Here is a 17,783-nt window from a genome sequence, read left to right as displayed (position 1 = left end):
CCAAAAGTGCCTGTATACAGAGGGTCACTGGAGATGTGCAGGCAGTTACACACAGAAACACAGGCCACACAAACATATACAGTTATGAACTCATTATTGAGTTCAGGCTTGTTACGAAAATGGTATAAAACTGGATAAAGTATCCAATTTAAGTGGTGTATGGCACTGGTTTGGCCTATGCATTACTGTAAACATACAGCAGCTTCCATTTAAAATGCACTTGAATGGAGCAGCTTTATTGGCACTGTAAAGTGCCCATATCACCTCCTCCATTATCGCACGTCGGCTTTGTTGCTTCTCTTCAGCCCATGGTTAATATTCCGCTACTGTTGTTACTCTTTTCAGTCTGAATTTTAAAGTGACATCTGGTACCACTCACCCTGTAAATGCAACCATTAGTATTAGCATTGTAAAGGGCTTCCTTTTCTTTCCATAATCTATTTCTTAAATTTTAATGCTGTCCTTCAAAATGCTTTTTAGGAATAACATTTAGACATATTAACAGATCTATTCATTCGCTTCTGTGTACTGCCATTGTAATCTTGGCTGCATTTACACTTGGCAGATTGAATCCCATGTTTGCAGTCACTGACAAATTGGCCCATTGGGTAGTTGGTCAGGAGCTCTACTGCACAGAATAGCAGTAGAGCCCAAAATGTAGTTTATGGTATGTGGCCCCATTATCTGCTACCCAGCATCGCATTCTGCATGTGGACCTTAGTAGACCAGCTTTCCTTGGTTTAATGTTGATTTAGATGTATTGAAATCTCACTTTGAGACCTGCCTTATTTCTGTGCGTAAATTCCATGGGTAATATTGAATTTTTGCATGGAAGTTTGGCTCGCTGACATACTTTCATGTAACATTAGGAAATTTCTCAAGCTAAATATCTGTTCAAAGCATTCATCCATTTTCTATATCACTTTTGCAGTACTAGGCCATAGTGATTCTATATGTCACTCTTTAAGGTAGTGTATTTTTTGAGTATTTATATTAATGGTATTGATTTCATTGTAGTAATGGGGAGTGATCAGTATTTGATTTAAATAAAGGGCTCTTATTTGATGTTGTTTGACATGTGGCACTTAATGATTAGCTGGCCCATTAAAGCCACACTCACTGTTTAAGAGCATCCAGTATAACAGGAGAGATCGCAGTTTACATGATATTTAATTGACACCGACTTCCCGTGGGGTATTAAACTCACTGAAACAGAGCTACTTTATAATCCTGATATGTTGCTAAGAGGGCCAGTAGAGGAGATCTAAGCCAGTGTTTCCCAACCCGGTCCTCGGGGACCCGTAGACAGTTCATGTTGACAGGTTGCTAGATGGGAAAAAAATGTGGACTGTTTGGGGGACCCCATGGTCTGGGTTGGGAAACAGTGATCTAAGTCTGTGAAGTTGTGGACTGCAGGACTTTCAACATCAGAACAACAGAACTGCATTAGACCGAAATGCATTTACTAATTTAGCAGATACAATGCGGAGCAGGGCTTGTCAATCATGGAGCAATTGTGGTTAATGGCCTTGATCAAGGGCCCAACATTGAGATCACCCTGTAGACTAAGGGATTCAAACTAACGATCTTCCGTTCCCAGAGTCGTAACCCGCAGAGTCATGCACCGCATCCATAACTAGGGGCACTGGAAAACCCTGGTCTTTCAGAACCACTGACAGCATTGAAGTGATCAGCTATATTGTGTAAAAACTGGCAGTAGAATGGTCTCTCTCTTTTTAAATTCCAGTCCTGGAAATCCAAGGGACTTAACAGTTTTAATTTAGTACAGTATTCACATACCTAATTTGACTATCCAACTAATCATCAAGTCCTTGATTAGCTGAATCAGACCTGTTAGCACCAGAATATAAGAAAAATATGCACACTTCTGGGTCCCCAGAAGAGAGAATGAAGCAGACAGCTGTGGGATATTCATTAAGGGCTGTCCCACATATAACCCTTCAGCCTGATTTGAAGCAGCAGCCAAACTCTCTTGGCTCATTTGGAGCAGTGCCCCAGCTGTCTGGACTCCTCAAGAGGAATTGCTCCCCCTTTCCAAAGGCCCCTGCAATTAATGCACATGGAACTGGGGCAGGAAGGCTCACACAACCCTCATGGACCCTCTGCTTTGCACCACTTGGAACTACAACTTCTGCTGGTTTCACATAAATCATGATTTGTTGCCAATGAGGGACCCACACATAATAGCCATCATTTTTTCCCATTTTGGTTTGAATTTGCATTTATTCAGCACACACTTTTGGCGACTTAGAAGCGAGACAGATAATGCATTGCAAGCTTTCAAGAAGCCAACTTAAATAGAACTGCAGCTAGGCAGAGCTTTCAAGGACTGACCTATAACAAGTGTAAATTTCACTGCCACAACAGCTGTACACAGAACACTGGAGGAACCTAACAAAGGAGGAATGCAAAGCACCACGAGGACTAGGTTCGTCTTACACAAATGCAAAATACAAGAGCATCCAGTTTTGCCAAAAATCTATAACCAAGGGATAGGTAGTGAAGATGGAGCAAGTCAGATCAGATGAGCAAGTTGAAGTCTTCTCAAGAAAGATGGATCTTTGGCATTTCTTGAAGGCTACGAGTGACTCTGCTTTTGAGAAAGTCTCGGGCACTGGGTGACACAAGGTGCAGCATTCGGAGCCTGAGAATTTGTGTTTCTTTTTTTCTTTTAAAAAGAGCCTGTGATGCTGTTATAGTTATGGATGGTCTAACGCAGTGGAGGGCACCGTTAGGCAGGAATGAACACAGCTCTTACTCATAACCTACTCCTATACACATCACTTGTTTCATCATATGCTTTTATTTTCTTGCCAGATGCTTTCATCCAAAGCAGCTTGAGCAGCTTATGCTCTTTATGACTGGATATAACCTGAAAGTAACTGAGGCTAAATGCAATAGCAAGGATGGCACCTTGGTTGCCTACAAACCATAATAGTGCCAACGGTGAATCCAAATTTCACCTGTGCTCCCAGACATGCTTTCCAATCCCTTACTGATAAAGAAAGGCCTGTATAACATCCTTCCATGGCTTAAGAGGCGTGCAGGGCTCTCATGAAAGACAAGTGTATAGGTGTATAAAAACACACAGATATGTAGGCAGTACATGCTTAATAAGTTGCTATGCAAGATACATGGTTTGCATTCACTATTTCTGTTTTTAGTACTTCTACCATGACTTTGTGCTCTGAATAGGCACTCAAGTGTTAATTAGGGAATTAAAGAAATATTCTTGTTAAAACAGCAGTCGGGTCTGTGTGATCTCCTTTGCAGAAGGTGTCCCAGTACACCATCATCGTCCAGGCCACCGACATGGAGGGAAACCTCAATTTCGGGCTATCCAACACTGCCACTGCCCTCATCACTGTGACTGACATCAATGACAACCCCCCAGAGTTCATTAGCCGGACGGTGAGTGGAGCCGAAACGCCAGCACATTTTGTAGCAAATAGCACCGGGTTTGAGGCGGCTTATAAATGACGTATGGGTTTAAATCCCGGAGGTTGTGGGGTTGGTATGCTATTGTATTTTTAAGCAAAGCAGCAAACCTCATTGTCTTCAGTTATGAAAGTATATCCAGCTGTATAATTAGGCCATGTAGAGGTTCAGAGGCTATCTAACCTATCCAGGCACTGTCTTCTTCCATTAGATGTATAAAAAAAATTGTAAAGAATGGGGCTGACTGATTGACTTACCAAAAGACATCTAAGCAGCTTAAACATTTTTTCAATCCCTGCTAAATATTTCATTTGGTGATATTCCATTGACAAAAAAATAGAACATACTGAAGTGGATTGCAACCTGTGAAGCTAAACAAGGGCAAATACTGATCTAAACATTGTTGTAACACTGGTTCCATTGTGGGCAAACTTAGAAGACATAATTTAATTCTGCTATTGAACTAAAGGTCATTTACAGATGAATAAAATGCATAGTGCACAGTTCGCTTTTTATGAAGAATCTGCAAATAGCTTTGGGATTGGAGGAATGTGAAATGCCTCACTTGATTCACAAAAGCATAGCTGAAATTAAACTCATATGAACTGCTTGTGCCCTGCAGCCTTTTAGCAGCGGCAGTCAGCTTCAGAATGAGAGCGATCTGGCCTGAAAGCACAGAAATGGCCTGGCAGTTCTGGCCATCCCTGCCAAATGCAAGTCAGCAGTCTTTAAATAATCTATCATCCTGCCACCAGTAGAGCAGAGGAGGGGCCTACACAGCCCTGAGTGACACTCTATCATCTTGTAATTTTTAGAGGCAAAGTGAAAAGTGTCGTGTCCTGCTCCTATTTTATATTTCTTTGCTTATGACTATTTGGCATGACAGCCCTGCACCCCCAAAATCTACGTGTATATAGAGCCATTAGCATGTAACCCAGTTAAAAGCTAAAAGCCCTCCCTGCTCCAACAGAGTAGCAAGTGGATAATTCCTAGAGGGAATGGATCACGAGAAAGCTGAGGCCTGTACGCTGCTGGGGAACTTTCCAGTAAAAAGAGGGAGAAGCAGAGGAAGGAGTTAAAATGAGGGAAATTCAGTAAATACATAGGGATACAATGTACCCAAAGATCACTGAATGCTAAGCAAGAATTTCTGCCCCTGACCGTCGGACATGGAGATCAATGTTGTGACGTCAGAGAGAAAAGGCAAATAAGTAAATGTATATGTATTCAGTACAGTGCAAAAGTCTTAGGCAGTCAAAGAATGTTTAAAGCTATTTATCTGGGTAGTAGGGGTATTTTTGCATTTTCTGATATTCTGAAATAATGCAACAACAGGGTAGCAAAGGGGTACCCTGGGGGGGAATCACAGCCTTACCCCTGATTTACACTGGATGCGTATCCGCTGCGGTGCGTTTCCGACACGGCAGCCGCAGGCAATCGCCGCCAATAAAGTCAATGCATCAGTTTACACCAGATCCGCTGCGTTGCGTCTCCGCTACGTCTCTGTTCCGTCACGCGTCCGGCAGTCTGTCGAGATGCGCATCAAGTCTATTTTTGACGGATACGGATCAAGAACGCAACACAGAGTGCATGCGCCAATTCTCCGTCACATCATGGATGAGGAAAAATTAATTTTGGAGGTGGAGAAACACGGAATTCTGTACTACCCCAGACATCCTTTTTACAAGGATAATAGTAGAAAGGAGAAGGTGTGGAGTGAAACTTCAGAAGTTTTGGGATTTGACGATAAGTTGAATCTTCCAATTAACTATGTATATACTTGATTTTTAATGAAAGTAACCTGTACTGTGAAGTACTTGTAAACTCCTAATAAAGTGTTCAGTAACCTATATGGGAGTGACACGTTATTTTATCCATAGAAACATAGATACATAGACACATGTTATGTTAAATGTTATTCTCCCGTGGTCATGTGATCTCGCAAACCAGCGGTGCGCCGGATCAGATACGGACCACAAACGCATCCAGTGTGAATTGGCGGATGGCCTCGGATGGAATGGGAACGCAGCGCATTCGCACCGCAGCGGATACGCATCCAGTGTAAATCAGGGGTTATCAGCTTTGTTGTGGAAGGTGGGGGGAGAAGGAATATTAGGCTGAAGGAAACACCTAGGCGAGAGTTGACCTCGATAGGCAGCTCTGTTTCCCAACCGAGATCACTACTACATCTCTCCACCCTGACATAGTGGCGTGGTCCACCAAAGTGAAATCCGTGCTCCTTAATGAGCTCACGATACCAGCAAAGGAGGGGATCGAGGCTGCCTACGAGTGAAAAAAGGCCAAGTACTCAGAGCTGGCTGCTGAGTGCCGGATGATTGGCTGGAAGACTACCATCTGTCCAGTGGAAGTTGGATGCCGAGACTATGTAGGGCTGTCAATCACTCGCCTTCTGAGGGACGTGGGAGTGACCGGAGGGAGCCTAAAGAAGGCAATCAAAGAGATGGCAGAGGAGGCCGAGAAGGGGACTTTTTGGCTTTGGCTGAGTGCTGGGGAAACAACTAACCCCAATAACAGCCGCAGGGGAAACACCTAGCAGCTGCAAGGGTGACAGGGAGTCGTCCCTGTCACTTCTCCGCCACCAGGAGATGTTCCAGGATTAAAGGAGCGAAACGTCGTTGATCGGTGGTTCCTGGCTGACGACCCTGCAGCTGACTCGTAGGCACCGGAGGAGGTGCGACCAGCAGCAATGCCTAGTAGGCAATTCCATCTTCTTGTATATACTACTACTGTTCAAGGCTATAAAATAGTGCATTTGTTTAAAATAACGCGTTAACAAAAAACAACTAATGTTTTTTACCATTTAAAACTGCCAGACCCAGTACAGTGGAACCTCGGATTACGAGTAACGCGGTTTATGAGTGTTGCACAAGACGAGCAAAGATTTTTAATAAACCAAGCAAGTCCTGGTTTACGAGCGCCAAGTATCATCAAAAATCATATGGCACACATGCGCTCCTTGTTTTTCTTGTTTTTTTATGTGCGCTCGGCTTCAAAACAGGATGCGCATGCCTCACTCGTATAGTCAAAATTTAGTAGAAAAGCACCACCTGAATAAGGGTGTAGCAGTGCGAGCGATGAATCTGTTTAACGATTACATTTTTGCGAAATCAAAAAGGAGGCAAAAGAGGCTGTCATTGGATGGGTTCCTTGTTAAAGTCGCACAAACAGAAAAAGATTCCAGTGAGCCAACAGATAGCAGTGATTCCGTTAATTATAGTGAAAGTCGTCCTACAAAATAACCCTCCTCTTCTCCTCTCTCGTCTCCCTCACACCATCCACGATTCTTTTCAAAGGTAAAGCGCAGGTTAATTTGTTTTATGTATTTTTACTTTATATTTTGTATTAATTTTTGTATGAATATTTTTGAGTTGTGGAACGGATCATATGAGTTTCCATTATTTCTAATGGGAAAATTCACTTTGATATACGAGTGCTTTGTATTACAAGCATGTTTCCGGGACGAATTATGCTCGTAAACCAATTTAATCCGTTCAGAAAAAATCCTAAAAAGTTCGAGTTGTGATCGAATTTTCCCCATAACAAATAATGGAAAACCAATTAATTGGTTCCCCGCCCCGAAAAAATTACACCTAAATATGTTTTTTTTTTAGCATTTAAACACAAAATGAACCGGATAAAACAAGAAGAGCATATACTGTACTAAGCACATCTAAGCACATTTATCAAAACAGTAACTTTTAAAAAAAGAAAATAAATGTATCCAAACAATGTGTCCTGCCCCGATCATCTGCTCCTTCCGTGTGTTACGCCCCCTTGTTAACCCCCTAGTTATATTATTATATAATAATAATTACTGTTACTGTCTATCATTGTCTAAGTGTATTTTTACTGTCTAAATATATGTATTCAGTTAGTGTAAACATGTACGGTGCTATCACAGCGAATGCGAGGCTGAGACTGAAGCTTTACCCTTTGCTTCCGCTGAGTGACGTGCCGCTTGACTCATTTCCCCGTGCGTGCAAGTTATCTTAGGTCGGCGTTCACTGTTTGACTTTTGAGATTCAGATGGAGCTCTAGGTAATTTTTTTTTCGAACTGGCTGGTTCGACTTTTAAGAATTTGAGTTCTAATGAGTTCGAAAACTGGGGTACCACTGTATTTGTATCTTTGTTGTTGCATGTGTCTTTGTTGATGCATTTGTATTTGAATAATGGTGGAAATAGGTGTAATAATCTAGTTTTCATTTTTATTACACTTCTAATTTTACAATATTAAAGTGTTTATATAAATGTTCTTCAATAAACTATTGCTGTGGTTATGAAATCCATAATCCAATATTACATTGAAGTGTTCATAATTATTATAATGAACATGTATAATCATAAACACCAATGAAAAGAAAATAATTTTAAAAACAACATTCAGTTCTTATCCACAATCAAACCAATAAACTAAACTCTAAAGTAATAAGTAATTGGCACCCCATCCTGGGTTGTTCTCTGCCTTGAACCTATAGGCTCCAGACCCCCCCATGACCCTGAATAGGATCAGCAGTGTCAGAAAATGGATGAATCTACAACTGGAGACAATGATAAAATGTAATGAAAGTGACTAAAACTTATGGGAAAAATGCTGTGTAGTGTTAAACGTTTACATGGAGACTTTGCTGCTTAGTGTTGGAGGAAATTTTAAGCAACAAAGCTAACATTTGTTTCTCAAAAAACCTGAAAGTGACACTACAGTCAGCAGATTAATAAGCAGAATACAGCCTTTTTTTCCTCACCGGTTAGAACGGGATCACCTTAAGTTAGAACCAGAACAGTACCCCTCTTTTCCTCATTCCAGCAGAAAAAGCTATTTTTTCAATAATTAATAATAAAACACACAATAGTTCTTAAAATCATAACAATAAAACTCGAAGAATTCATAAAAACAAGGAAATGCACTAAGTATGGCTGTTGCAATGATTAAAATGTCACCTTAACTGCAAGCATTTTAAAAAATCAAAACTTTTTAAAGAGGAACAGACCCAGAGAACTGCCTCTGCACAAGGGTTGAGCTAAAACAGGGACACACACATGTAAAACACATAAAATCAGTGACTTCGGGACTAAAACAAAGTTAATCTCACACACAATACAAAATACACCAAATACAAAATAATATTGTTAATAAATTAGGGTTAAATGGGTTAAAACCATGAAAAACACCAAACACAAAAAGAAACAAAGCAAATTAACTTATCTAAAACCTGAATTACCATGTGCTTCAGAAGAGTGCATAACAGCACCCCTTTACAATGTAAAAAAGAAAAAGTTAAAACAGCTTAAAATTTCATGGCAACTTGTGGTAGATTTTTGAGGGTAACTCAAACTTTTAAGTTTTGAAGAAAACCACCTATTGTAGGATGGAGTGTCACCACCTAGAATGTAAAACTACCCTGTCTTTTATTGGGTGGGTTCATATCAGAGCATGTGAGCGGAGCGGAGCGGAGCGTGAGCGAGGAGCGGATCGGGCGGAATTTGGTCAGAGCGCGGAGCGGGTTTTCTAATTAAGGCTGGAGCGGTCGCTTTGTCTCGCTCCAATTTCGCTCCGATACCGCTCACACTACAATTCTGAGGCGTGCCCAAATCTACCCAGAATTCATCTGTACAATTATCAAGACTGTTACACAAATTGGCCGAGATGGAATTCGCAAAGTATTTCACAAAGGAAACTGATAAATCATACAAGTGTACTATTTTTATCAAACGTATAGATGACAAGAATGTACAGCAAGAACAACAATGTGGTGAAACTGTTTCAGTGAGTAAATATTCACTTTGGAATCACTTTTCTCAGAAACATGAGTGTGCTACGCGAACAAGCGGAAGCCAGAGCAAAACGCGTGCAAGTTTTATATGGTTGTAGCATATCTAGTCTATAAAGTAAATTAAAGTATAAAAGCCTATAAAGTAAATATTGGTAATCAAATAAATTCGTTTTGTCATTCAAAGTAGGTCTAATAAGATTTTTTTTTTATTTCACGTAACGTAAAATTTTATTTTAGAGACGTGCTGCATCAACAGAAAAAAATTGAGGAATTTAAAACGTGTCTGTATATTCTTTAGGCTATTAAACCCACTGATTCCTTTATTTTTAAGCCTATTTTTGTGTGGAATGCCATTTCCAAACCTGTCCGTTGTTGCCGATAGGTTGCTTAAAAATAAATATTTTCTGTTCTGACTGGCAATGTTGCCGTTGCTCATATTTCTTTATGACATAAGGCTTCGGTTTAAGGTGACATTTGTTAGGCATGCAGATTATTTGTTCCTCTTTTAAATTGGAGCGAGCGTGGAGCGATTTGACTGGAGCGGGAGGACATTTTAGTGGAGCGAGGAGCGGTGTTGAGCGGAGCGGCTTAGTGCGAATTAGAGCGGAGGAGCGGGCGGAGCCAACAGCCTCGTGAGCGAGGAGCGGAAATTCTCACCGCTCCGCTCACATGCTCTGGTTCATATACTCATGGGAGTTGTACTTACACAAAAATCTTCTGAGGGCATAATTATATTGTAGAGGAGATGGGTCCAAGCAACTCGAAGAGGTATAACCAACTAATCAGATTTCTTGATCCCGCCTCCTCTATTTGCTTGGATCCAGCTCCTCTAAAACACCTATGAGCTCAATAGATGGCTGGAAACAACTGCTGGTTGGGCCCTATATGGATATGAGTAAGAATGAGTAGATAATGCTTAATTCCAGCATCACACCCAGGCCTAAAGAAGTAGGCCACTGACAGCATACACATCACAGCTAATATGTACTGCACTTCAGTACCTCCTAAAACACAACATTGGCATAGCCATAGTGCATTGTTGGTGAGACCAATTTGAAAGTGTAATATTTCACAATGGAGAAAAGTTTCAAAAATGCACACCAAATTTTGTGATGGCCAAAATGATGCTCTTTTACAGCCTGTTTATATTTATGCTTTTCAATGAAATTTGTAATCAGTAAAAAATAAACAAAGGGACATTTATTAACAATGTTCACAAAGTTATGTACATTACACCCACTCTATGCCATTTTTGGATTTAAAATCAAAGAAACAGCTCCCCTTAACTCAGGCAGGTTTTTATGAATAAATTTGTACTAATAAATTATCAAAATAAATGGTTTTTGTGCTGGAATGAGGAAAATGTTTTTCTTTGTCTTTATGTGGTGGTTTAATTACTCTGACATAAAAGAATAATCATAAAATGTAAAATAATATTTCTAAATGTATGCTAGTACTAAAAATATTTTCCAATACAAACATAAATGTTCAATTTTCCAGTGCATGTAAGTAAAAAAAATGCATAGCTGCATGCTTCTCCCAATGACTTACAGTAAGTATGGTGGTCATTCCTGTGTTTTTCGACATTTTTCCTCAAAATTTGCTACAGCACCATATACTGTACTAAATATTTTCCCATTTGTTGTAATGTGAAACATTAAAATTCTTTGCAATTATAAAATAGCTTTATATGAACTTTATCATTAAATAAAGTATAAATAAAACCAAAATTCTGTCTTGAACAAAATACTTGCAGATTAACACATCTTCATTCATGTTATAAAGTGTCTTTTCTCAAAAACATTATCAAATATCAGACTGTCGTGCAATAAGGGACAAAGGACTTGGGAGCAGGCGTGGGGAAACAAACAGGGTTTTATTCAAATAACAAACAAAAACAGAAAGGAACAGAATTACGGCAGAGTACGTTGCCAACTTTGATCAGCTGGCTGGTGTGAGATTTTTAATTCGAGACAAATCTGCACGCGCATTACATGTATGTAAGAGTTTAAATACCTTGTAAATAGACTGCTGGATTTACAAACTACCTCAACGGTTTCGATATAGCTAATTTTTGGTTTATAATGAACACTGCATACAATGGAATTTAACTTGCAAATAACTTTTCTTTTGCAAGACTGATCTACCCAAAATCTTTTGATTGCGCTAATGGTTCATGGGGATATTTTAAGTGTTTTTTTTTTTATCAAAACGGAAAGCAATTTAGAAATTTTGAGAACTGTAAACCTTGAGGTAGTTTTATTCTTTATGGGGAGATCGATCTGTGTTTAGCTCAGGTTTAATGTAGAATTTAAAGATTTTTTAAAAATGGCTTTTGAGTTGTAGCCCACTCAGCTATAGCAAAGTTGTCCCATTTGGTTGTCTGTTTCAGTAACGTATTGCTTCACCAAAATAACTGTACTAATGGAGGAACCTGCACAGTGTATAATTATGATAATATTGAATAATATTGACCCGATTTTTAATCATGTGCTCAGATAATACTTTTGTGAACCTAAAAAATCTGCAGTAGTGCAGCATGACGTCCATCACTTTGTTCTTCAGCTAGGTCAGGTCATTCGCTGGATGTGGCTGTAAGGCTGAGAATGTGCAGTCATGGTGGCTGTGTTGTCTTGTGAACTTGGTAGGGGCAGCAAGATTACTGGTATAAATCACTGTCTATAAAGAGGTCTTTCCTGGTGGGGTTATGGAGGGCAAAAGAAGGTATTATTGGGCTGAAGGCAAAAGTTTTAGCAACTACAATGAATCTTACTGAAAGGTTATCAACATTCATGCAAAAAAATCAGTTCTTATAAGTCCCGGAGCTGTTTTTCTTCTATTGTATCAGAAATTAAGTATATTGAAGTACATTCAAACATTGGATCAGCTGGCTGTGGGTATGTGTTGGTTACCTACAGTATATGTACTGGATAAATACTGTTGATTTTTTGTAAGTGTAAAGGTTCTGATTTGTTGCTTCAGGTAGAGAAGCCAACACATGGACAGGTAAATAACAGTAGCTGTGTTTGTGTTTTGCAGGATATATACATGGTATACTGTATACACAAAAAGACAGAGAACATATGTACATTTTCACTATTAATTTTCAAGCTGAGAGCTGATTCAGTCTAATGACTATGGAAAAAAGGATGGTGATCATAAGTGAAGCACTCAAGTGGCTGCAAGACTATGATCATGTCAAGATCAAGAACATGCATGCTGCCTGCTGAATAGTATGATTGAGTAATTTCTGGCAGACTAGACTAATCACTGTCAGAAAGGTGGATATGGTGATGCATTTGCGGAAACTTGAGGATGCATTTCATCAGGCAGTTTCTCAAGACAGTGGGATGTGGAGGAAACTTGAGGCATGCCAGGGCAAATGCAGGTATGCCATAGTAATGCCCCCCACAGCACTTGGGAAGCCCAGTGACTCACCCAGAGACAAGGATTCCCTCAGGCTGCCATGAAGTTTAGCTTCAGCCTAAGCCGTGTGACTGTGGCTCCATGACTTCAGGCTTACTTACAATATGAGGTGTGTAGATAAAAGAGATACCAAGGATGTGTGAATCATTTAATTCCTGAAATGCAAAATGAAAACATGGCAAACTGAAAATTCTCTGGAAATTAACACACGTGTTATCCCAAAGGAGAAAAAACAAAAAATCTGTTCATGTGATAAAACTGACAAAAACATGTTTAAATAGAATATGATGTTTGTAGTTTTTATTTGTTTTTTATTTTGTTTTATACCTTTTTCAAGTTCTGCTTGTTGGAGTGTGAAACGCTGCAAAAAAAGAATCCTACTGCTAATTAGTTTTCATCAAAGGATCTTCCCGGTTTTAATATTTTGGTACCAGCCTGCTCTCTCTCAGGTCTTGAGCAATGTTGCAGAATTTAAATGACAGCCAGTAATGAACACGGTCACCTGTAGGTGAAGTCATCTCCTGTCAGGTCTGATGGAATCCCTGCCAGGCTCTGTTTTGTCCTGACAATGTTCCACGTGTCCAGGGGCGGACTGGGACAAAAATTCAGCCCTGGCACTGTAGCCACACCAGCCCACATTACCACACTGACACAGCCCCACCCACGGACACGCACATTCACTACTTATATTGGTGTACAGATGGTGAAATAATATAAGCAGTACCATATGTAATAGATATTTAAACATGTAATGTATGTGACTGGAACAAAAATAACCCGTTTATAACAAATTTATACATACAGTAAAAACTAAATAAAAAACAATCTGTGAATCTTGTAGAGTCCGTGTGCTGTCTGTTTATGCCGTTTGTCTGCTATTACTTATGATAGGAGTAACCTGTGAATGTGTATCACACACACACACGCACACCTTTACACACAAATGGACATGCAGCACTAGCAACACTTCAGCATACTTTTATTCACAAATAACTATATATGTCATTCTCTGCAGTGTTGTTCTTTATTGCCACTGTTTATATGTTCGCTTCTCCTTGTTTCTATGTTGACATTGTACACATTGTCTGTCTGATTCTACATATTCTCATCCATTTTAACTCTGTAACTCTGCAATTTTAATACATTGTCTAACTACAGTATTGCATAGATATATTACACTAATGCCTGTAATAGAAATCTATGTTCCACCCTACCTAAGGATTAATTACATACTGTAACCTATGAATGTATTTAATGTTTTACTTTAAAGACTAGCTATGTATTCAGAGTTCACTACAAATGCCTACAGTACTATGGCTATAGCTATAGGTTCTTTTGCATGTTAGACTATATTGCTAGTAGCATACAGCAGTCTGTATACCCTAAATCCCACGTTATCTGCTGATAATGACACTTTAAAATGTACGGGAGTTCTACGCTAAGCTTACAACTGTTAAACACCGTGTAGGTTACTGTCAAAAACTGTCAGAAGTAGCGTGAATGGTGTGAAAATTACTTAGTAAATTTTAGTATAATGACTTAGAAGTATATTTTCTGTTTTCTTCTTACCTCCTCTACCGCGCTACTGTCCTCCGATGCAGCAGCCGAATTTAAACCTTTGGAGAATATTTCAGTAAATTTTATGCATTTGGCAGCGTCTGATTTTAGAGCCTTTTTTTTGCTTTCTCTGAGCTTTTCGGCACCGCCTTTCTTTTTTTTACGGTCCATCTCTGACAATTAGCTTGTGTTGCACTTACTGTTTGACATTCTTGCCAGATTTTGATTACGTCCGCGTAACCTCTGATTGGGTCGGATTGGGTCGGCCCATCTCGAAACCAGCCGGCTGTCGCCGATTGGGCCAAATGCTTAACCATCCATCCATCCATCATCTGCCGCTTGTCCGGGGTTCGGGTCGCGGGGGTAGCAGCTTCAGTAGAGGCACCCAGACCTCCCTCTCCCCAGCTAACCCCACCAGCTCCTCGGGGGGGACACCGAGGCGTTCCCAGGCCAGCCGAGAGATATAATCCCTCCATCGAGTCCTGGGCCTGCCCCGGGGCCTCCTCCCTGTAGGACAGGCACAGAAAACCTCCCCGGGTAGCCGCCCAGGAGGCATCCGCACCAGATGTCCAAACCACCTCAACTGGCTCCTTTCGACGTGAAGAAGCAGCGGTTCTACTCTGAGGCCCTCCCGGATATCCGAACTTCTCACCCTATCCCTAAGGGAGAGCCCAGACACCCTGCGGAGAAACCTCATTTCGGCCGCTTGTATTCGCGATCTCGTTCTTTCGGTCATTACCCATAGCTCATGACCATAGGTGAGGGTAGGGACAAAGATGGACCAATAGATCGAGAGCTTGGCTTTTTGGCTCAGTTCTTTCTTAGCCACGACGGACCGGTTAAGCGCCTGCAGAACTGCAGACGCCACTCCGATCCGTCTATCCAGCTCCCGATCTCGCCTACCCTCACTCGTGAACAAGACCCCGAGATACTTAAACTCCTCCACTTGAGGCAGTACGTCTTCCCCAACCCGAAGAGGGCAAACCACCCGTTTCCGGCTGAGAACCATGGTCTCGGACTTGGAGGTGCTAATCCTCATCCCTGCCGCTTCGCACTCGGCTGCGAACCGCCCCAGTGCCTGCTGGAGATCCCCAGCAGATGAAGTCAACAGGACGACATCGTCTGCAAAAAGCAGCGAGGCAATCCTGAGGTCACCAAACTGGACACCCTCGACGCCTTGGCTGCGCCTAGAAATCCTGTCCATAAATATGATAAACAGGGCCGATGACAAAGGGCAGCCCTGGCGGAGCCCAACACGCACCTGGAACACGTCCGACTTATTGCCGGCAATGCGGACCAAGCTTCTGCTCCGTTCGTACAGGGACCGGATCGCCCACAACAGTGGACCCCGAACCCCATACTCTCGAAGCACCCCCCACAGAGCACCTCGGGGAACCCGGTCGTAAGCCTTTTCCAAATCCACAAAACACATGTAGACTGGATAGGCAAACTCCCAGGCCCCCTCCAGTACCCTTGCAAGGGTATAAAGCTGGTCCAGTGTTCCACGACCAGGACGAAAACCGCATTGTTCCTCCTGAATCCGAGATTCGACTATCGATCTCACCCTCCTCTCCAGTACCCTGGAATAGACCTTCCCAGGGAGGCTGAGAAGTGTGATCCCCCTATAGTTGGAACACACCCTCCGGTCCCCTTTCTTAAATAAGGGAACCACCACCCCGGTCTGCCAATCCAACGGCACTGTCCCTGACCTCCACGCACTGTTGAGAAGGCGTGTCAGCCACGACAGCCCCACAACATCTAGAGCCTTCAGGTACTCCGGGCGGATCACGTCCACCCCCGGGGCCCGGCCACCATGGAGTTGTTTAACCGCCGCGGCCACCTCAGCCTCAGTGATGGGCAAGCCCCTCCCAGCACCCTCGGACTCCGTGCCCTCAGATGTCTCAAAGGCAGTATGCGTAGATGTATCTGAGGCAGGGTTGAGGAGGTCTTCAAAGTATTCCTTCCACCTCAGGATGATGTCCCCAGGTGAGGTCAACAGCCCCCCCCCACTATAAATAGTAGGAACCAGGAGCTGCTTCCCCCTCCTGATACTCCGTATGGTTTGCCAGAACCTTTTTGAGGCCGACCGAAAGTCACTTTCCATGGCCTCACCGAACTCCTCCCACGCCCGGGTTTTTGCTTCTGCGACCGCCCGAGCCGCGATCCGCCTGGCCCGCCGGTACCCATCAGCTGCCTCTGGAGACCCCCGGGCTAATAATTCCCGGTAAGCCTCCTTCTTCAGCTTCACGGCCCCCCTCACCTCTGGTGTCCACCATCGGGTACGGGGGTTACAGGCACCGACCACCCTGCAGCCACAGCTCCGTACGGCCGCTTCCACAATGGAGGTCCGGAACAGTGTCCATTCGGACTCAATGTCCCCTACCTCCCCCGGCATGCAGTCAGAATTCTGCCAGAGGCACGAGTTAAAGCTCCAGCGAACAGGAGCCTCTGCTAGACGTTCCCAGCAGACCCTCACTATGCGCTTGGGCCTACCAGGTCTGACCGGCTTCCTCCCCCGCCACCTGAGCCAACTCATCACCAGGTGGTGATCAGTTGACAGCTCTGCCCCTCTCCTTACCCGAGTGTCCATGACAGAGGGCCGTAGATCAGTTGATACGATTATAAAATCGATCATCGACCTGTAGCCCCGGGCATGTTCGTACCATGTCCACTTATGGACACCCTTATGCTCGAACATGGTGTTCGTTATGGACAAACCATGCATTGCACAGAAGTCCAATAACAGAACACCACTCGGATTCAGATCAGGGAGGCCGTTCCTCCCAATCACCCCCTTCCAGGTCACACTGTCATTGCCCACGTGAGCGTTGAAGTCCCCCAGCAAAACGATGGAATCCCCCCGCGGCACGCCAAATAGCATACCGCTAAGGGAATCCAAGAAGGCCGGGTACTCCGAACTGACACTCGGCGCATAAGCGCAGATGACAGTTAGAGACCTATCCCCGACCCGAAGGCGCAGGGAAACAGCCCTCTCGTTCACCGGGGTAAACTCCGATGTTAATGCACCGAGCTGTGGGGCCACCAATAGCCCCGCCCCAGCCCGGCGTCGCTCACCCGCCGCAACTCCAGAGTAAAAGAGCGTCCAGCCCCTCTCCAGGAGGTTGGTTCCAGAACCCAAGCTATGCGTTGAGGTGAGCCCGACTATATCTAGTCGATACCTCTCAACCTCACGCACAAGCTCAGGCTCCTTCCCCACCAGAGAGGTGACATTCCATGTCCCGAAAGCCAGTTTTGTCAGCCGGGGATCGGACCGCCAGGGCCTCCCTTGGCCGCTACCCGATCCACAATGCACCGAACCCCTGACATTTCCCTTGCGGGTGGTGGGCCCACCTGGGGACAGTCCCGCGTGCCTCTTTCGGGCTGTCCACCAGGCGCTCGCCAACGGGCCCCTCCCCCAGGCCTGGCTCCAGGGTGGGGCCCCGGTGACCCTACAGTACTATTGGGTCGGCCCATCTCGAAACCAGCCGGCTGTCGCCGATTGGGCCAAATGCTTAACATTTATTATTACTATTATTACTATTATCATC

At 43.1% G+C, this 17,783-nt stretch overlaps 1 protein-coding gene across 2 annotated transcripts in view; it reads left to right on the top strand.

The window, feature by feature from the left end:
• Window positions 1-17,783, top strand: part of LOC111832835 (cadherin-4-like) — a 362,676-nt gene that overhangs the window by 314,868 nt on the left and 30,025 nt on the right. For both annotated transcript variants that reach the window (XM_072715730.1, XM_072715731.1), the window contains one exon: window positions 3,295-3,432. In XM_072715730.1, coding sequence (XP_072571831.1) covers window positions 3,295-3,432 — 138 coding nt within the window. The remainder of the gene's footprint in view (window positions 1-3,294; window positions 3,433-17,783) is intronic.

The sequence above is a fragment of the Paramormyrops kingsleyae genome, chromosome 8, assembly GCF_048594095.1.
Source record: "Paramormyrops kingsleyae isolate MSU_618 chromosome 8, PKINGS_0.4, whole genome shotgun sequence".
In the NCBI taxonomy this organism is placed as follows: Eukaryota; Metazoa; Chordata; class Actinopteri; order Osteoglossiformes; family Mormyridae; genus Paramormyrops; species Paramormyrops kingsleyae.
The sequence above is the reverse complement of the archived record's forward strand: the minus strand, read 5'-3'. Positions and strand labels throughout refer to the sequence as shown.